This window comes from Brachycentrus maculatus, unplaced genomic scaffold (genome assembly GCF_059751285.1).
Source record: "Brachycentrus maculatus isolate JH-2025_06_01 unplaced genomic scaffold, ASM5975128v1 h1tg001414l, whole genome shotgun sequence".
NCBI classification, from domain to species: Eukaryota; Metazoa; Arthropoda; class Insecta; order Trichoptera; family Brachycentridae; genus Brachycentrus; species Brachycentrus maculatus.
In genome coordinates this window covers 1-23,570 of record NW_028282062.1, presented here as the reverse complement: position 1 = coordinate 23,570, position 23,570 = coordinate 1, and the positions used below count along the sequence as shown (strand labels likewise).

At 30.0% G+C, this 23,570-nt stretch overlaps 1 protein-coding gene across 1 annotated transcript; it reads right to left on the bottom strand.

Annotated features, from left to right (window-relative positions):
- Window positions 1-5,160: 5,160 nt before the first annotated feature.
- LOC148299023 (G protein-coupled receptor dmsr-1-like) lies at window positions 5,161-16,847 on the bottom strand. Its single transcript, XM_088276445.1, has 4 exons — window positions 16,622-16,847; window positions 14,942-15,100; window positions 9,111-9,247; window positions 5,161-6,252 (listed from the first exon to the last, which is right to left on the bottom strand). The coding sequence occupies exons 1-4, from the start codon at window positions 16,790-16,792 to the stop codon at window positions 5,577-5,579; spliced, it is 1,143 nt and encodes a 380-aa protein (XP_088132571.1). The 5' UTR covers window positions 16,793-16,847; the 3' UTR covers window positions 5,161-5,576.
- Between the last annotated feature and the right edge of the window lie 6,723 nt (window positions 16,848-23,570).

Below are 23,570 nucleotides of genomic sequence, written 5' to 3'. Positions count from 1 at the left end.
TACTTTTGTTAGAATAATATAAATATTATTTATGTTTTTGCTTCGTGGTGGTTTTAATATATAGTGCAAATAAATCGACGGCCCCTACGTAAAGTACTCTATCTGCAAATCTGTTACTTTACAGGAGAGAGCTTAGAAGATTTTTTCAACGTATTTTTTCTATTAACTAACGGTTTTATCTGAAATTCTAAACTAGTATTATACATTAAAAAACACGATAAAATAATGTATTGAATCGTTTTAAAACTTTACGCTTTGTCAAAATTAATTAGTTTTAGGAGTTCAGTTAATTTCGAAAATTCAATGTAGATAGCGTCTTATACACCTGAAAACTAGGTGTAATTTATTTATATATTTTTTGTTTGTTTATATTTGTAGATAACGGTCAGTTGATAACGTACACCAAATATCTCAAAATTGACAAAAATGTAGTTAGAGCACTTTACGTAGGGCACGTCGAAGTGTTTTAAGGGGTTAGAAAATTAATGGCTAATATAAATTACATGTTCTGAGCAAAATACGGATTCTGGTAAAGTTTCTTTCGAATTTGCTGAATCGTCTTTTGAAGTACTATGTTTATTGTTGATAATTTATTTATTTTGTGCAATTTATACTCCATTTCACGACATGAAAGAGTTGGGTAATAATTATATGAATTTTTGGTATCATTCATGTTTATAGAATTCTTCTTTAAACCCTTATCCGCACCCTAATGGTGCAAAGGGCACTGCATTATATAAACACAGTGTTATCTTGATCGTTAACACATGAAGGAAAGGTGATCAGCCCTCCGCTTCAGGTACCAGTCCAGGTTAATATTGAATAAATATTAGAGTGAAAAATTTACTTATATTTATTTCATCCCTCCTGGGATTCAGACCCAGGACCTCCAGAACGGTAGCCGAGCGTGCTGACCACTACACTACGGAGGCGGACAGGAATTACGTAAGGATAAACAACATTTCGAAAACGTCGAGATACACATTTTTCAAGTGTGCGGAATTGTTCATTTTAACTACATGTATGTAATAATAAATCAAATAAATATTAACACAAAAAAGTTGGAAAGTGAAAACTTGCTGTTGGCCAGGTTAAGTGATCACTTTTTACTGCAACTTTCATCATTCTTCTTTTACAAGTTTTTTTTTGTTTCTGTCGTGATATCTCTATAAAATATAATAAAATAGCAACTATGTATATAGCTTTTTCCACTATCAATTTATTTAACTTTTAGGCTTTCTTCGCACCAACATCATTAGTCTGGTGATGTCGGTAACGGTGAAATCCCATCACTGGGCAAATAAAATAAACGTGGAAAAAACTATATAGTTTTTTGTTTTATAATTTTTATTTTAGAAATACAGTTCCACATTTCTTAGTGGAACTGTATTTCTAAAATACAGTTCCACTAAGAAATGTCGGTATAAAACTTCAATCTAATCTCTATAAAAATATCCGAAAACACCATTCTTGTTTTATTATTTTTAAATAAGTATGTAATTTAATATGTTTTGATGTTAGCAGCATCAATTTGTAAATATTACGTAAATAAGATTTCACAAAAATGAGGAAAATAAAAAGGCATTTTTATTTATTTTATTTTATTCCTTATTCCATATCATAATTTTCACATTAAAAAACGATTAATTCATATTTTATATCTACAATACACTTAAGTAATCAAAGAGTTGTTTCAATTTAACTTAAATTCATATATTTATTTACAATTATATAATAATTCATATAACAAAAAATATTTTAAATACATACGAAATACTTTTTTAAAGCTTCGATCCTTTATTTTCGAATCTTGAAGTTGCACCATCTCAGTCTAATCAAATACTTTAATTCTTTTTTTATTATTCAATAATTTTTAATTTTTACATAGAAATTAAACTTACATTTAACAGATGGCACTGCCATTCTGGCCCGTGTAAAAACGCCTGTCAAAAGGCGTGTATTGTTTTAAAAACATATTCGCATGCAACGTTGTGTCAAAATGTATAAGCAATCGGTTAAATTATTGAGAAAATTTGAGATTTTTAACAAACGAATATATACATGTTGTATAAATTTCTGTTGATCAATACTATTATTCATATAAAAATGAAAACCTGATATTATTACAAAATATTGGTTTATTAACTAACTAACTAACTAATAACTAATAACCTCAGGGGTAGGCAGAGAGAATAGAATGCTACACCACCCTGTCTTTGCAAACGTTCTTCGCCTCTTCCACATTCATGCATCTCCTCATCCATACCCGCCGAGTATTTCGACTCCTGACCCGACCGCTTTCAAGTATTTGACATACTTGAATGTGCCAAGTTTTCCTCGGTCTTCCACCGCTTCTTTTTTCAACTACATTTGCCTCATAAATTTGTTTGACCGTTCTTTCCGCACTCATACGTTCCACATGTCCGAACCATCTCAAATCTAAAATAATAAAACCAAACAAAATACAAGAAATTAGATACTGTGTAGTTTTTAGGTTCCTGTTTGTTAAAATAAGTAATTGTCCAAACAGGTTCTGCTTCATCATGACCTAGGTATAATATATTAAACTTATATTAAATTAATCACAGAATACCTAAATATCTTATTATAAACATATTTTAATTGAAACAAAAATATAAAATATGTACATTGGTACTTTTATTTTGTAATTTAAGAAGCTCATCTTTTTACACATATATTTTATACATATATTATTTTGAAATATGGTAGTTCAAAACGTGATTTAATTCAATTTAATAGATTTAATTCAATTAAATAATCTGGAGAAATACTGAGGTATTCAAGGATTTTTGTATTCAGCATTTTTTTGTATTTTTTTTTAAATATATAATGTGGCAACGTAACTTGTATTTATATATCGCTCACTCCTTTCCACAACCTCATATATCAAAAAACTTGATTTTTCAGGAGATCGTTTTTAAAGATATAATATAATACAATGTATTAAAAATAAATATCAAGCCACTTATTGAACTTTTTTACAGTGCAACAGATCTTTTTAGGTATTCCTGAATGTTTTTTCTCCATTTGAAAAATATTTAATATATTTAAAAAAATTATTAAACAATACCTTTTCTTCAAAATGCAAAAACAACACTTTCTGCCTTGTAGCGGGTAAATATTAAGTTAAAAATGTGCCGCTTTTGCTGGGGTATAGAACATTTACTAGGCATTCTGAATACATGCATATCTGAAAATTGACGATTTTTGATACATGACGTTGTTGAAAGGAGTGAGCGATATGTATATTTTAAACGATTGAAAAAAATAATTATGAAATTGTCAAATGACATTAAACTGTACTCTAGAATTGATGTTACTAAAATAAACGAATCAATCAATTAAATTTGCTGCCAAACTGACATAAACACTTGGAAAAAATAGGTATTTAAATAATTCAATTTCAATTTCATTTTAAAAATTCGATAAACGAATAATTCTATTTTACTTAGAATTTTTTTTTAAAATACACACATATAATTTTTATAATTTACAATATCAATGCTACAAATCAAATACTTGATCATTTATATAAATTCTTGGACCTTAAAATATATTTTTTAAGCCGATATGAAACATCCCCATTTATTTTTATAAAGTAACCCTGTTTTTATCCTGTTTTAAAATTAAAAATAAATTATCATTTTATTTATTTACATATTTTTAGCAATGTTAGTATATAACCACTTATTGCGATTTAAATCTACTAGTTTTGATACGTTTCCATCTCTTCGTCAGGACGATTACAACACCAGAAATATGATAACATTTTGTAAAAATGATTAACCGTAAAGTTAATGTCATAAATATTAATAATATATCGTTTTACCTACTTACAATTTTAAAGGGTATACCCGGTTGTAAATAAAACATTAAATACTTATTAAAATCCTCTCCATAAAGTCCTTAGATAATTATTTACATAAGTATATAACTGCGAAAATTAAGTAAAACAGCCAAATCGAATTGACATGAATAAATATTTTTTAAATCCTGAATCGTGATATTAGCAGTCTAGCTACCGTTCTGAAGTCCCTGGGTTCGATTCCCAGGATGGGTTGAAATAAATTTTTATGATTTTTAACTCTAATATAAATTTGATTTTACCCTTGGTACCTGAAGCACAGGATTCACCTTGCCTTCACGTAAGTTACAATCAAGATAACATATGTAGGTCCAATATGGTGGAGTTCCCTATGCACCACTTAGGGTAAATAAGGGTTAGAAGAAGAAAAAGAAGAAGACGAGGAGGAATCGTGTTCTTAAGTATACTTAATGAGTGTATTATTTTCATTGGATTTGAGAAATAAATTTACAAAATCTGCTGAGTTGTATAAAACATTTAAATTAGCTTTTTCAAAATGTTGTGGATTGACTAAGTCAGCTTTTGATTTATGCTCACGTATTTGCATTTGTATTTGTATTTGTATTTGCAGAAAAATGTTAAAATCAATGACAGGAAAATAAAACCTTGAAATATAACATACATATGTCACTATAAAATGACTAGAAAACTAAATTTTTAAAGCTAAAAATTTTATTAACAAAATTGCAAATTTAAATCCATGTACCTAAATGGTATATTTATGGTATACGTATTAAATAATATAAAAAAAAAATATTTATGTATTAATACATCACAGACAACAACCGCTGAAAACAAATGTTTGTTAATTCTAAGTTTTTTTTTTAAATGTGTACCATAAATATTGATTTTCTAACAATTATTATATACAAGTAATCAACAAGTTTATTTTTTACACAATACTTATTGCTAACTTGTGGAGTACGATTTTATTTAGAAAAAATTACATTATTTTAATAAATACATTTATTTTAATGGCACAAAAATTATACTAATAAAAATATAATAAACGTATCATTGATATCATTAACAAAAATTATGGTGGATAATCATTTAATGAATATGGATTGACCTAAAAATGATGACTTGATCGATTGTAACGGTAATACATTAGACTAGATGTTACCTTAAATATAATAACTGTACGTTTTGGTGAAAAATGTAAAAAAAAACAGCTCAAAGTTTGTGTGAGTTGATGTACCATACTTTTAATACGTTATATTAAAAGTGTGGTACATCAACTCACAAAGTCACTAAGTCTTACGGAAATCGGTCTGCTGCCTTAAAAATTAGACCTTAATTTGTCGAAAATGGACATCTTAGTAGAAAACCCCAAATTCCCAGGAATGGAAAAAATGGATGTCCATTTCGCTCTACATTTTTTCCTTTTGAAACGTTAAAATAATTTTTTAGTGACATATCGACAATGATATAATATTGTCGATTTTTGGTTCATGTCGAATTTAATTTCAATATAAACTACATACTGTATTGAGCATACCATGTATTGTCTTTAAGGTGCAACGTACAAAAGTCACATAGATAAATGTTATAGAATCACCAGTATCCCAAAAAGCTTGTTTAAAGCTGTTTTTCCACCCAGCTTTTCAATTTCTGTTATCGTCTCTGTACTTGTAACATGTCTTCAAAAATCGGCAAGCTGAACCATTTCTAGGTCATCCTTTCTACATCATATTCTCGTACTTTGAACATCCTGCGACACGTTAGCGGATCGCCTGGTGAGAACCTTGGGCATAAAGAGCAATTTGAACATCATTCTGAACTGGCGACTCATTGCGCAGTACAAAATAAAGTTGATCGCTCCGTTTAACAGGGCCAAAATGTCCATCAGTTCTCCGAACAAATAGTAGCACTGTTGGAAGAAGCATTGTCCTAGGACTCCGCTCATCAAACCCAGAACGCCTTGAGGGATTTCTGTTAGCAAGAACAGTACGAGGACAGCTACTAGCATTCTTGTGGTCCTGTATGTTCTTCTGTCGAATTTGAACACGTGCTTTTCTTGCTTGGAAGGCGGGTCGCAACTGTGCAGTCGCAAGGCTGCTTTTCTTATGTTCGCCGTGTAGAGAGCCCTGATAAGCCACACGCTTATGATGGTCAGGATGACGCACGGCAAGAGTTTGATCAGGACTCCGTGCATCCAGAAGTTTATTTTGAAGAGGAGTCCTTCGTAATCTGAGTCCACGTGGTAGAGGGTGACGGGTCTCATGTGCTCTATGATGACCGTTCTACGGACGTGGAAGAGAACGAAGGTGGGAGCGTTCAGGAAGACCGGGAGAACGAAGCTGATGAGGACGGCCATACTGCAGCGCCTCTCCGAACACAGAACGTGGTTTAACTGAGGAAACCTATAAAAATAAATTAAAATATTTTTTATTTATTGTTTCGGTATTCACTTTGTGGTAAGACACGATGAAATTGTAAAAGAAAAACGCTTGTTTTTCACTACTTGAGTTTATTTTCTTCAGGTCTAAATATAAAGAGTTTATATTTAGACCTGAAGACGGAAGCATAGCTTCAAAATTATTTCTTAATCTCTGATTGGAAAAAAGGTGTTTTATCATACATAAATATTCTTGCTATCATGAATCATGCCAAAACAAACTTCTTTCAAATGCAACCTCTTCTTATCATTTTATTTTCCATGCCTGTAAATTTTCGATGTATTTAGTTTATAAAAATATTTTATTTATTTATTTATTTTAATTTCATGTACGAAAAAAGGAACATTAGAGGGCTTTTTGAATTTGTTTCCATAAATAATATTTATTAAACCTATAAATAGAAAGAAAAAAACTAGTATGAAAAATATTCTACATTTTTTTTGTGATTGGGTAACAGCAACAATATGTTTTATTCGTCAATGGTTCCTGAAACAAGTATTTCGGCCAGATATTATCAATGTTTTATATCTTTCAATATGTATTTTGTGACTTATTTTAAGAATAATGTATAAAACAGATAATATAAGATTAACACAGAAAACACATAAGTTTTTACGATTTATTTGTTTTTTCACGAAAAAAAATATTAGAACACATAAAAATCTACGCGGCCATGTTTTATTCAAACCATTTAAGAGAAAAATAACTTAAAACCAATGGATTGAAAACAGATTTGGACACAAATATCCAGTAGTATTAATGCGTATGTGAGCATGCATATGTGTATTGTATAAATGTGTATATATATATATATATATTTATATATATATATATATATATATATATATATATATATATATATATATATATATATATATATATATATATATATATATATATATATATATATATATATATATATACACATATATATATATATATATATATATATATATATATATATATATATATATATATATATATATATATATATATATATTTATTATATATATATATATATATATATATATATATATATATATATATATATATATATATATATATGTATATATATATATATATATATATATATATATATATATATATATATATATATATATATATATATATATATATATATATATATATATATATATATATATATACATAAATATAGGATTGCAATCGAAGATATTATTCACTTCCTATAAATAATCTCGTACGATAGAACATATGAGACTATTAACAATTACTTTCAGAAGTTAAAATTAAAGTAATTATATAAATCAACAAGAAGAATCTGGTTTTTTACCATATGCCTCCCAAATATTACATAACATACTTGTATTATATGAAGTATAAAAAATATTATTGGGTGGTCATATTTAATATAAAATTCTGTCCTTTAGGTGTGGCTATCTGGAGATATTCTGTTTAGGACGGATTTAATGTCAATCTGTTTTTATTTATTCTATATATTATTATCATTCCTGTGTATCTGTTTTAATGATCAACTATAAATACATACTACAAACGCATTTATCAATTGACGGGCAGCATCAACTTTTTGTTGAGTTATGTCATTCTGTCACTCATTGAGACCGCTTCTTTCTTTCCATGATATAAGTTTTTTACCCCTACGATATTTTGTCGGAAAAATGTCGCTACTATGTCAGGAGAAAATGGGATTGGGTTATATTAAATAATACATCCGGATGTGTTACTCAAACGAAACTATAAAATATTGTGCAGATAGGGTTTACCATAATGCGACAAAGATGAAAAAGGGACAATCTTTATTTTTTTGTGGTTCGGTACAAATAGGCCAAGGAAAGGAAGATTGTCGTACCGCTATCTCTGAATTCAGTAAAAATAGCTGAAAGGGTGAAATCCAAAACTTTTTACATATCCATTTAAAAAACCTACCAAGACGCGACCCCAATAAATGGTCATTTCCGGGGGAAAAATAGGATGTATGGAAACCATATTCAAGCGGAAATAAGTGTGATATGCTTTTTATAGAAAATGTTTCAACAGGACATGATCAAACAAAGTTTTAAAAGGCTATCGCAGTCTTCTTCTTTGATTAAAGGGTGCATAGGGCATCCCAGACGTAAGCTCAATTATAGATTAAACCTCAAGACCAAACACACAAACACTAAAAATAGAATCAAAGAAATGTATATGTACTACATATCACTTTATAAATGATGCTAACACGCATAAATTGACATATTACTACTTACGAGAAGGTTATTTTAATATATAATATGATAATAACAGCAATGGATAGGTCAAGGCAGGCGCCGTGGCTTAGTTGGGTAGACGCTCGACTGCGAAACTGGCGTCGCGCGTTCGACTCTTGTAAAATTCAAGAAATACTTATTTTAAATTGGTCTACGTATTTGTGATGTATTTTTCACATTTACCTTCCTTATCTTTACTATCCTACCTGCAGACAAGCCTCTATGGTAAATGTAGAGACTGCGGGTTGTTCTTTAATTTTTTTTTTTTAACTATGAGTTGCATACACGCTTGTGTGATTACTAGTCTGTACGTGTGTCATCACCAATGGGGTGCACAGAGAATCAATAAGAGAAGCCAGTAGAGTAAGGTAGTAAGGTAAGCTAGGTACTACTTAGTAAGGTAGGATAGGTACTCGTTGCGTTTTTATATGTCACGCATGTAAGTTAGGATAGGCACTGGTTTTCTGCCTACATGGAATGCACGCCCCTGCTCATCACCCATAGAATAACACCATGGCCTGCCATCTGTTGGCCTGTAAGAGCATTGAATGCCTACTGTCGGCTCGTATACCTTACCTGATGGCGAGGTATCTCCACACGGCCAGAGTGAGAGTCAAGCAGATGGAAGTCGTGTGACATATCTGAGTGAAGTGCATGTGCAGCAGCAAGTACACCGCCCAGAAATGAGGAAATTCCATTTGCTTTGGAAATACCTGGAATTTTATGAAGTAAATTTTAGTTTCATTAATTAATTCGGCAGTCACTTTGTGGTAAGATATATCAATTTTTAATTATTGTTTTACTTAGTAAATACCACTATTTCTTAAAATCTACTGTGTCACGTGTTTCCATGCATTCCGCATCATTTTCAAACACCGTATGTTAAGCTAATTCTAAATTTTAGAGTCGGGTCCTTAGGACGTTGAAAGTTGAAGAGGGGATAGTAGCTGTTTCTTATTTGTATTTATTAATTTAATTTTTATTTTTATTTCTCATCTTATCTCATCTCATTCTATCAGTGGGAACATAGACAATAGGGGCGAGGCTTTAGTCATTATCATATTGTTAATTATGGGTATAAATTTTAGCTCTGCATTCATTACTAAGTGTTCGATATTACATTTTAATTAAGTGTTTGATAGTATATTTTAGTTCTGCATTCATTAGTAAGTGTTTGATATTATATTTTAAATAAGTATTCCATACTAAATTTTAGTTTTGCATTAATTTCATTGTTTATGTAAGTGTTTGATATTATATTTTAAACAAGTGTTTGATAGTCATTCACTAGTAATTGCTCGATATTAAATTTTAAATAAATGTTTGATTTAAAATTTTAGTTCTGCATTCATTCTATTGTTTAAGTAAGAGTTTGATATTACATTTTAATTGAGTATTCGATAGTATATTTTAGTTCTACATTAATCAGTGTTTGATATTAAATTTGAAATAACTATTCGAGGGTAAATTTTAGCTCTTCAAAGTGTTCGATATTAAATTTTAAACAAGTGTTCGAACAACGTATAAAAAACATGAATAATTTTAGGAGAATTAATATTTTGATCAAACGCTTTTACATGTTTATCTATACATAATAATTTAGTCATTTTGCAAGTTTCACGTTCTTAATAACAACTATGGCTAGCGGTGGAGGAATGCCTTCATTTATGAATAAAATACGCGATTATTAAGACCAACTTTCAAATAACATGAAAATAGTAGCTTTTTTCAAGCACTGAATTTTTCATTTTTAAAGCATAAAAATAATTTGCACGGATCTGTTCAAAAAGAATCTCCTAAAAATTCAATTAATTATTCATTCGGTTATGTTAAATTACCTTAATGATGGTGCTACAGATAACAGTATTATTTATTAGCATTTTCAAAGTAAACGTTACTTCAATTAATTCCATGTATATTATGGTAATTTTCAATTAATTTCGGAGCGAAGTTTTTGAATGGAAATCCCCGAATACCTTCCGTACAATGTTAGTATTGGTCGTTTCTTTGCTTTACAAATAGCGATTATTCTACATAATGGTATACAGCAATAAATTACACAATATAACCGCAAATGGGCTGCCTATTGAGTTACACAATGGAGGTGAAATATTACCGGTAATGATTAGAACTCGAGTGTACATATTTTGCTGAGCAGGGGCGGGATTATGGACACTTTTATCGACGTAGATAAGTCGAGGGTCGATAAAAAGCAATAAGCACGAAGTGTTGCTTTTTTTAATTACAGCCTCTGACTAAATCAGCATTTGGAGAACTATACATCGAGCTCTGTGCACAAAAAATAGTGATATTAACTTCAATTCATAAACCCATGATTAGTGATTGACATGATTAAAATGCCGAGAAAAAAAATACTAAAAAAATTCGTTATTATTGAATTTTACTTCTTACAAAAAAACAAACATCTTTTATTAATTTTTCGGTAAAAATAAAACACTTGGTTGGTTCTAGATTACTAAACTATCCTACGAGTGACGTTGTTACTAAACATTCGTAAAAAAAATACGACATAGAAACAATACTGGAAGAAATTAAATAGTCAAAAACTTTTATTATTTTATAAATAATAATATCATTCTTTGGATTTAATAGATCACGTAATAATGAAAAAAAATACATTGGGAAGGTACTGTGAAGAAGGGGGCGCAGGAATGATGCGAACATTATTTTTTTTCCAGGAATTGTCATTTTGCCGTCGTAATTTTTACGATAGTTTAGTATTAGGGTTAGTATTAGTTGTAGGATTAAGATCGCTTTTGAATGTATTAATGTAAACACATCTAGTTTCCACAACTACAGATATTCTCATCAGCAGGTAAAAGGAAATATAAACCATATTTATATGCACAAATACAAAGGAGCATGGATTGCGACTGAGTAGAAATTAGTCCGAGTATAAGTACCTACCGTTCGAGAATACAAATGCTGCCATCCTTCTAACACGGTTAAATGGAGAAGCAATACCTTACCTAATTGCGACTCCTTGAAATATCTAGGGTCACTAATCCACAGGGATGGAGGGTGCACAGCAGACGTAATGCATAGAATTAGTGTGGGGTGGATGAAGTTTCGATCCGTGACGAGAGTCCTTTGTGACCCAAAAATGCCAGCCAAGTTAAAGGGAAAAGTTTACCAAACAATTATCAGACCTGCACTCCCTTAGCTCTGAATGCTAGAAAATGTAGAACACCTACTTTACGCAACTAGAACTGCTGAAATGCGAATGCTTAATCAAGGGTGGCCAACCCGCGGCCCGCCAGGTGTCTTCTTGTGGCCCGCGGAGCATATCACACATTTTTTCTTTAAGTGTACATAAAACCACCAAAAGAACATTCAATCGTGCGTATTTCTAATCATATCCTATATATGGAAGGATATGATTATCTTCTATAGTATATTCGTTTTAACAAACAATCACAACATTTTGCGATCGACTTTTAAATACATATTGATGCTGCTATAACCGACTGATAGAGTTATGCAGTATCCATGATACTAGCAAAGAAAATTAACCAATATTCAGATTGTGAAATGGTTAAGAAATGTTTGGAGAGTGTCGTTAAAATTCTGTGTCCCGAAAATAAAACTGATTTCTCAAAAATAAGCCTGTCCCTTATTTAATAAAAGCGTTTGATTATTGCCTAACTCTAATTTTAAAAAAATGTGTTTGATTTTCATTTTTATCATATGGTCTTTAAAAAAACAAAATATTTCACGTTTGCTTTGAATAATTAAAGAAATTTCGTTTTATGGCCCGGTAGGAAATCTCATTTCTAAAATTTAGCCCGGCTGCTGAAAAGGTTGGCCACCCATGGCTTAGATGGTCAGCTGGATTATCCCTTAGAGGCAAAATAAAGAGTTCGCGCATTCATGGAAGCCTGCGTGTAACAGACATCAATAGTAAAGCAATCGTGAACCAGGCAATCAGACTTTGAGGAAGACCAAAGAATTCATGGATGCTGCGGAAAGAACACATTATTCGAAGGCATGTTCTAGGTGACGTTGTCCACGATATAAGGAGCTACAACCTGAGGACGAGGAGAGCTGACCCCAACAGTCAGGAGCCAGGAATAAAAAGACACTCATATCGACGTGCCCTACGTAAAGTGCTCTAACTATATTTTTTGTCAATTTTGAGATATATGGTGTACGTTATCAACGGACCGTTATCTACAAATACAAATAAACAAAAAAAATATGTAAAATAAATTACGCCTTGTTTTCAGGCGTATAAGATGCTATCTACATCAAATTTTCGAAATGAACTAAACTCCTAAAACGCTAACTACTTATTTTTGACAAACCATAAAGTTTTAAAATGATTTAATACATTATTTTATCGTGTTTTTGAACGTATAATACAAGTTTAGAATTTCAGATAAAACCGTTAACAAAAAAAAAATACGTTGATAAAATCTTCTAAGCTCTCTCCTGTGAAGTAACAGATTCGCAGATAGTGTACTTTACGAAGGGGCCATCGATATGTACACATATACATACATTCATACATGTGCCATACATCATACATATCGCAGCACCATCTACAATATACGATAGAGTGAACTTTTTATTTATTTCTAGAATCAATTATGTCACGTTAACGTAGAATTTTATATCTCAACTTTCATTGTCATCTCCAAGTAGGCTGAATCCACAAGGGAGCTACCCATTATCCACTACCCACTATTCACGACTTCGTAACTTCAGCTTATTACTGTAGGTACATTTTTTATGTTCAGAATATTCAGCATTAATTAAATAAAGAACTAAGAACTAAGTTGAGAAACAGGTGTAGATTTCAGATAGGTCTCTTGTAGTCTTTGTGCGTATAATTTATGAAAAATTTACTACTGTTGTTCGCCAAGAATAATATAAACCCCGTAAAGTCCATATTGTGTTTAGGAATTCGTATTGAGAGAATATGGTTAGTATTAGCATGAATAACTTCTTATATTAAATAAATTTTTAACAGGAGTTCTCCCAGGGGTTGCAACACCAAATCCATGTAAATTAGGTAGATTAATTAAATTTACTTCTGAGTACTAAGCTACTCTCCTGAGTGATCAAGAAGGCATAATATTTGTTAATTTTTCTCTTTTTCACCGAACATTTTAATGACTGATATTATTTGAATGACTAACTGGATTCTTATTATTAAGAAAAAAATATATTGTATTTTGACACATATGTATACGTTTATTTAAATTATAAATATTGATGTGAAAAAAATATATTTACGTACGTCGTTTAAACGTAAAAATATTGTAAAACGCCCTTGAGGTAATTTTTCACTAAAACGATGCAATATTAATTGCCCATTATTACCATTACTGTTTTAAAAAAAAAACTAACTAACTAACTAACCATCACGCCCCTCCCCACAGGGGTAGGCAGAGAAAATAAAGTGCCACACCACTCTGTCCTTGCAAACATTCTTCGCCTCTTTCACGTTCATGCATCTCCTCATACATATCCGCCGATTGTTACGATTCCTAACCTGACCACTTTAAACACTTTGTTATTTTGGAACCAGTTGTCGATATGAATTATAAGGTTTTATATGTAACCAAAAAAACTGTTTTCCCTTTAATATAAATAAAGTCAAATTAACTATTACGTTACTTACATATTTACACACTATTTATAGATTTGACGTTTAATTTGTAGAACTTCGTTTTTAAATCAAATACTGATTATTTGAGTCTACTAAAAAAAGCATTTGATAAAACATTTAATACATAAATATTTACATAATTCAAAAATATAATATAAGATAAAACGTTAAATAAAAAAACAGCGTTTAATTTAGCTAATTCTGAATTTACCTCCTCCCATATTTTATTCAGTATTTTTATATCAATTACAAGAGCTTTTGCGTTTACTGTGGACGTCATTGGTGGAATGATTGATTTGATGCTTTCTTTCCTATTTTCCACAAATATTTTATGGTGTGATCCGCACATAATTATAAATAGGTCCTTGAAACTCCGAATTAGAATCCTCTACCAACCACAGGGCCACAAACGTATAATTTTTTTGGCATTTCTTTATTCTACCCTTCATGAATGGTGTATTATTCTCAAATACACAGTCAGTACGCGACCCACAAATGGAATATAAATCGGAATTTGGGAAACAAATATTTTTTCATAATTTCTTTTACCTCCTTGAAACCTTTGAAAATAACCCATTCTTATCATCACTATGTATTTATTTCGAAGAAAAACTATTTTTTTCAATACAAAAACGGTGTTTTTCAGCAACAAATGCTATTTCGATAAATGTTGCCTGGCTTTAAAGGAAAATTGAGCTGCGGACTATCCCGCCTAAAATATTTATTAATAACTATAGCTAGTCAGTAGTTTTAAAGAAAAAAAATATCTTACCAAGTATCTGTATATAGCGAATGGGAGATATTCCAACATCACAAGCATATCTGTTACTGCAAGCCATTTCAGAATCCTATTGATAGGTGCGCAGGCTAGATCCTTTCTCGTTAACACTAAAATATTCATTATGTTAGCTATAGTGCCGAACAAACACACCTGAAAATAAAAATTATTAAACTTTAATATCATATTAAATAAATCGGGAATCCAAAATAAAGGATTTGAAAAAGTACTTTATGGATGTCCGCCTCCGTAGTGTAATGGTCAGCACACTTGGCTACCGTTCTGGAGGTCCCGGGTTCGATTCCCAGGGGGGTCAAATAAATATAAGTGATTTTTTCACTGTAATATTTATTCCATATTACCCTGGACTGGTACCTGAAGCGGAGGGCTGATCACCTTTCCTTCATGTATTAACGATCTAGATAACACTGTATTTACATGATGCAGTGCCCTATGCATCATTGGGGTGCGGATAAGGGTTTGAACTTTATGGAAAGATATTTAATATATGTAGTGTTTAGTCATATTTTCTTGTTTTGTTTTTACCTTTTATTTTTTTATATTTTCTCATTTGTTATATTTTCTCATTTGTTTATTTGAAATATGCTTCTTACCTTATGTTTTTCTCATTTATTTCTTTGAAATATACTTCTTATGTCTATTTTTTATACCTGTTTATTGTTTTTATATTTTGCCATGTATCAGTTTTGGTTATTTAAAAAAAATGTTACATTTTTATTTGTGTTCCAGTCTTGTTAACCTTAATCCCATGTCCCAAAATGAGAAATAGAAATTACTTAGGAAATTACTTGAAATAGGAATATTATATGTATACATGACCTTTGTATGTAATATGTTTTGAAAAAAATAATATTTATTGATTCGGCATTACATAGTGGAATGACATGTTGATTATTTTTTTTTTAAATTAACGCTTTTATAATACCACTTAATGAGTTTTATTTCATTACGACTAGTTTAAAAACTACAGATGTTTCCTTCTGCAGGTGAACAGTGAAACATACGTTGTTTCAAGTGTTTTACTATTCACTTGTCGATTAAAACATCTGTAGTTTTCGAAACTAGTTGAGTGTAATGAAATAAAACTCATTAAGTGGTGTTATACAAGTTTTTTTTAAGTCAACTAAATAGATCAAGAGTCAACTCTACATTTCCTGTATTCAGTGGCGTGCACAGATAAAAAGTTGGAGCAGGCAGTAGAGGTAGGTAGTAAGGTAAGCCAGGTACTACTTTTTTTTATATTTGTTAGTTGCGTTAGAAAATTTTCCTTGCCTATATATAAAAGGATTTTCAGCATATTTAGATTATATATCTTAAAAATGAAAGTGGGTGTGTATAGGTCACAAGAAAATAAACAAAGTTGATCCTTAAATAATCTCAAAAGATAAATAAGATAGCTAGGTACTACTTAGTAAAGTAGAGTAGGTACTGGTTGCGTTTTTATATGTCACGCGGGTAAGTTATGATAGGCACTGCTTTTCTGCCTATATATTGTAGAATGCACGCCCTGGTAGTAAGGTAATCTAGGTACAACTTAGTAAGGTTAGGTAGGTACTGATTGCGTTTTTATATGTCACGCGGGTAAGTTAGGATAGGCACTGCTTTTCTGCCCATATGGAATGCACGCCCCTGGCTGATAAAGATAATACTCACCAGCAGACTGACGTATCCGTGGACATTGTTATACTTCATGACCGCCTGCTTCATGTCGCCCGAGCAGTAGAGGCAGTCGGGCCGGGCCGGCTGCATGTGGCGCGCCCACTCCTCGAACATGCTCTGCAGCGTGTCCACGTCCAGGTCCATGCTGATGTTCCTGGTGAGCATGGCGTTGATGAAGGCGTGCTGGATGCCCACGGGCGGGCTGGACTCTGTGACGTCACCCGCGAAGCCGCTGCCGAACCCCGCGTGGACGGACAGGTCCATTGTCGAGCGAAGGTGATAAGATCACTAAAAGGGGGATAAAATAATAAATATTATACCAAATATTGAATATTGACATCAATCACTGTTTCTTAGAGTTTTAAGTTACCATATTTATATTACATAACGCCTAGATTTGTGAACAATGATTTTGACGCACTCAAAATATGGTGAGTAAAATAACCGGAAGATGTCGTTAGGTGGGGAAGGCAACGAAGGAGACAACGGTATGCGCATGTGCGTACATATATTTCTTCAAACCCTTATCCGCACCTCAATGGTGCATAGGACACTACATCATATAAACGTAGTGTTTTCTCGATCGAACACACGAAGGAGAGGTGATCAGCCTTCCGCTTCAGGTACCAGTCCAGGGTAATTTTGAATAAATATTAGAGTGAAAAAATCTCTTTTATTTATATTACCCCCCTTGGGATTCGAACCCGGGACCTCCAGGACGGTGGTCAAGCATGCTGACCATTACACTACGGAACCGGACATATATACATAAATATATATATATATATATATATATATATATATATATATATATATATATATATATATATATATATATATATATATATTTATATATATTTGTATATATATATATATATATATATATATATATATATATATATATATATATATATATATATATATATATATATATATATATATATATATATATATATATATATATATATATATATTATATATATATATATATATATATATATATATATATATATAATATATATTTATATATAATATATATATATATATATATATATATATATATATATATATATATATATATATATATATATATATATATATATATATATTATATAAATATAAATATACAACTTACCATATTACCAACAATATGAATATCTTCTACGTCCATATAACAGATAAAACCATTTTGTTTTAAACGAAAAAAATAGTAAAAAAAAACTATTCGAAATATATTTTTCGCATGTTTACTTGCGGCTGTAGATTTATCGACTGAATACCAGTGGTATAAAATCCTACAAGATAATCCTTCATTTGTGACTGATTCACCCTCTCAGGACGTGACTGAATTATAATATGAATGTAAAGGAATTGTGGCAGTCAGTAGTATGTGGGTACATATTACATATGTATATTACATTAGTGTGTACTCTGCGTTCAAGTAATATAAGGAGGCAAGTTCAAAATCAAAAGAAAAAAGTTTGCGATGAAAACGTTCATGGGAAAATTCGACGATTTCAAAAACTTAAATAAAAACACCTTTATTGATTCGGACCTCACATACTAATAAAAGAGTTTCTGCTCAATAAAAAGCTTCTTTTTATTTCACCAATAGATGTCTCTAGTGAAGTTCTAGTGAATCAAGAACAATGTTTCAAAATTGGTTCATATATATAGAACTTCCAAGAATTTGAGTAGAGTAGTTGTCAATAATAGGTAGAATTGGTGAATGTTACACGTGTGTAAAGTGATCACTTAAACCAGCCTATGACGGTCGTCAGCCCCGTAAATGCCCAGACTTCCATATTATTCTTCGTCTTTGATGAGATGTCAAAAATAATATGAAAATAACTGTAATTGGAGATAATCCAGATTTTGTGAACAAGTATTTGGACACACTTAAAATGTTGTAAATAATAACAAATAAAAAAAAATGTATATACAACATTTCGAGCTTCTTTCATCATACCATAGATATCTTTAGTGAAATTCTAGTGAATTCCAGCACTATGTTTCGAATTTGAACAATATACATTTATGTATGTATAGAAATTCCAATAATTTGAGTAGTGTGGTTGTCAATCATAAGTTGAATTTGTGAATGTTACACGTCTGTAAAGTGATCACTGAAACCAGCCTATGATGGCCGTAAATGCTCTGACTTCCATATTCTTCATCATCGATGGTGAGATGTCAAAAAATAATATAAAAATTGTGATAATTCTGTAGAAAAACTCTTTAGAGTTTCACGCGTATTTATCACATTTTAATGAGCGACATATTAAAAATGATTTTTTTATTGATTTAAATGTGCAATATCACTAACAAATAGACTGCAGCTTATGCTTTGTATCTAAATATGTCATTTCACCATACAGGCAACATATTTTTAATACAATGTTACCTTTTGATGTATCGTACACGGTCTTAAATTGAGTTTCCTGAACATTTCATATTTTGGACTTGCACCCGTATGCTTTTTTGGTAGGTATCAACAGACATTACCTGCATAGTTTATTTGATCGTGAAGTTTTCACGTATTTTGTGTCATCATAGTTCAAAACTATTCTTAGCACATTGCTCTGGTTATAAGTCTTCCAACTTATGTTTTAAGCAACACAAAGAAAACATAAATTGATTAGGCAGTCAATTTAGTACCAATATTCTATCAATTAGTAAATTTATGGTACTCATCTATTTAAAAATAAAAAGCTAGCTTCGTACCACACATTATTATATTTTTTTGTCATACGTATTTCGATGCACTCAACATTGTTATCGAACACCTTATGAAAAAAGCTCAAATTTAAGAGAGTTGTGTAAATTACGGTATTTACATACGGTATTTGATAATGATGTTGAGAACATTGAAACACGTGTCATATTATAGTATATTAATTAGTGGTAATAATAGTGAAATAAACCAAATATTCATGGGAAAATAAACGCCAAGATGCACTACCCTGTATGGCAGCGAGGGTGATTCTTCTCTCGGTGATCCGAGACTGACAATGTGACAGGGCCAGCTTACGGGATTCCAGAGACAAGCAAAGTGAAGCAAAGGAAATAAGTTCGTCCAAGGTCCTACAACCTGAAGAGAACTGACCCCAACAGTCTACAAAGTTGGGAAAGAGCCAGAGAGAAGAGAATTAGCGGTATTTGCCAAGTTATCATTAAATTTGATGTCCCAAATAATATTTATTTGGGCCATTTAGAATAACCTTTTCATAGTATTCGAGATAATCTTGTGTAAATGGAATGGTGAGTCACTTTTCGAGTAAAGTTGACAAATCTGCTTGGAGTTATTCTGAAGACAATCACTTGTCAATTACAGTACTACTAAGGTACTTATGTAGTCTAACCACGTACCACTCGTACAATCATGGAAAATTTGGTGATTCAACCGAGGATTCAATTGTAATCGAGTTCACGTAGGTTATATTTTAATTGAAAAGTTTTTTTTTGTAATACGTAGAATTGTAATTTTTTTTTTTCTATTTCAGAACTTTTTTGCACTTTTATTACTATCTAGCACAGTGGTCAATTTTTTTTCCTCCAATATTTTTTGCGTGGAAAAACCGATACGCAAATCGTTTATATGTTTGTGTTAATCATATATTATCTAGATTAGAACATGATACATACATATTAAAGGAAAATGACATTGATGATATCTGAGCGATGCATTTTTCTGGAACCATAAACGAATAAAATATATGAAGTTAGTTCATTAATTTCCCCTTGTATATATATATATATATATATATATATATATATATATATATATATATATATATATATATATATATATATATATATATATATATATATATATATATATATATATATATATATATATATATATATATATATATATATATATATATATATATATATGTATATATATATATATATATACATATATATATATATATATATATATATATATATATATATATATATATATATATATATATATATATACATATAAGTTAGTTCATTAATTTCCCCTTGTATATATATATATATATATATATATATATATATATATATATATATATATATATATATATATATATATATATATATATATATATATATATATATATATATATATATGTATATATATATATATATACATATATATATATATATATATATATATATATATATATATATATATATATATATATATATATATATATATATATATATATATATATATATATATATATATAACGTGGTAATATTTTCCTTTTGAAAATTAAGTGTAAATAATATGTAAAGTGGGTGTATAATAATAAAATAAACAATGTGTTGCTTTGTAATTAAAGAAACGACAATAAAAGTTTATTCTTAATTAATCTTTATAATAATTTTTATATCTATCTATCTATCTATCTGATTCTGACAGTTAATAATATTATCGGAAGTCTTTTGTTTTCTTCTGAGCGACGCATGCGGCATCTGGTGGTAGAACTGTTTTATGTAGGTACTTTTTGTAAGTACTTAATAAAATGTATAGGTAGGTACCTAGTTATTTTATTACATCTCCCCCCTTGGGGATGAAAATTCATAGTAAAATTTTCACTCGTCCTCCGGATCATCTTCTTGTAGTGAAGGGACTGGTATAAGTTTAGTGATATGATAAAGGTTTGATTTTATTTTTTTTCTTTCTTTCTTTTTTTTCCTTCTTTTTTTTCTTTTTTTTTTTCTTTCTTGTTTTTTTTTCTTTCTTTTTTTTTCCGTTCTTTTTTCTTTCTTTCTTTTTTTTTGTATTTTTTTTTTCTTGACCCTTTTAAAGTAGACACAGTTTTTTTCAATCCATTTGTTTTTTTCTTTTGAATTCCTTCATTTTTATTCAGATCTCTTAAAGTATCTTCTAATATAACCAAATTTACAACTTTTAATTGTTCATCTGCATTTTCATTCGAATTTAATACTGGATTCCTGCTTAGACAATCTACTTCTAAATTCTTCTTTCCTGGAGAATATTTTATTTTATCTTTCGTAGAAGTTTTTTCTACTTTATTTTTATTTTCATTTTTCAAGCACTGTTTCTGTGTTATTTGTATGTCTTTATTTTTATCCTGATCTTTTAAATTATCTTCTAATTTAACCAAATTTACAACTTTTAATTGTTCATCTGCATTTTCATTCGAGTTTAATACTGGATTCCTGCTTAGACAATCTACTTCTAAATTCTTCTTTCCGGGAGAATATTTTATTTTATCTTTCGTAGAAGTTTTTTCTACTTTATTTTTATTTTCACTTTTCAAGCACTGTTTCTGTGTTATTTGTATGTCTTCATTTTTATTCTGATCTTTTAAAATATCTTCTAATTTAACCAAATTTACAACTTTTAATTGTTCATTTGCATTTTCCTTCGATTCTAATACTGGATTCCTGCTCACACAATCTGCTTCGAAATTCTTCTTTTCTGGAGTATATTTTATTTTATATTTTGTAGAAATTTTTTTCACATGATTTTTATTTTTAATTTTATCACTAGTTCTTAAATTTCCACGTCTTCTTTGATTATCTTCTAATCGTTTTCTTTGATCATCTTCTAATTTTTCTCTCTCACTCCGAACATATTGTAGTAATTGTTTTAATACATCTAATGTTTCATAATCCATTTCCAATTAACAAAATTGTCGTTTTATAACGTGGTAATATTTTCCTTTTGAAAATTAAGTGTAAATAATATGTAAAGTGGGTGTATAATAATAAAATAAACAATGTGTTGCTTTGTAATTAAAGAAACGACAATAAAAGTTTATTCTTAATTAATCTTTATAATAATTTTTATATCTATCTATCTATCTATCTGATTCTGACAGTTAATAATATTATCGGAAGTCTTTTGTTTTCTTCTGAGCGACGCATGCGGCATCTGGTGGTAGAACTGTTTTATGTAGGTACTTTTTGTAAGTACTTAATAAAATGTATAGGTAGGTACCTAGTTATTTTATTACATATATATATATATATATATATATATATATATATATATATATAAACACAATGTGTGTGTCGTTATAGTTTTTATTATACGTTTCGAAAATACCTCAAATATATATTTTAAGACGCCTACGCAAAGCTTTTGAAATCGAGTCACAATAAACTAGTGAGCAGACGAAAGTACACTTTTTCTTTATATGTAGAACGTATAACAAATTGTGTGGGATTATATACGCGTAATGATGCTCCGGAGCTGCTTATCAATTATGGGACGAGTGACACAATAAGTTGACAGCCAACGCGAGGATTCTCCTAAAAAATTAATGAGAAAAATAACAATACAGTATTTGACGTGCTGGAAACTGACTTCTTTCGAGCTTTCGAGACATTTTAATGTTTCCGAGAAAATTTTATTTTATAGTTTAAAAAAATTCAAGGTATTATAAACCTTATATTTTTGCTGTTGCTTTTTTCAATTTTAACAATTGAAATCAAGTAGTGTTATTTTGTGTGTTGTATTCTTGTGTGTTGTTTTGCAAACACTGTAGAAGTCAGTAGTGTAAAATGTATACCTAAATATACGCCTTCAATATATTAATTTTGAACCTTATATTTTTGTCCACCTCCGTAGCGTAGGCCAGCACGCTTGGCTACCGTCCTGGAGGCCCGGGGTTCGATTCCCAAGGAAGGGGGTTAAATAAATATAAGTGATTCTTTACCCTGGACTGGTACCTGAAGCGGAGGGCTTCTTTCATGTTTTAACAATCTTCACCTTTTCTTCATGTTTTAACAATCAAGATAACACTGAATTTGTATGATGCAGTGCCTCTATGCATCATTGGGATGCGGATAAGGGTTTGAAGAAGAAGAAGAAGAAATATACGATTTTCATCAAATGATTATGATTGAGCAATAAACACGGTTTTACTTATTTTAAGACTCTATTATCTAATTTTATTTTAGCATTAGTAAATTGTAC

Excerpts from the sequence above, each read along its gene's own strand:
- LOC148299023 (XM_088276445.1), bottom strand. The coding sequence starts at position 16,792 with ATGCTCACCAGGAACATCAGCATGGACCTGGACGTGGACACGCTGCAG. Across the intron at positions 9,248-14,941 it reads TCGCTATATACAGATACTTG|GTATTTCCAAAGCAAATGGA; the intron begins GTAAGATATTTT and ends ATAAAATTCCAG. Across the intron at positions 6,253-9,110 it reads TGGAGATACCTCGCCATCAG|GTTTCCTCAGTTAAACCACG; the intron begins GTAAGGTATACG and ends TTATTTTTATAG.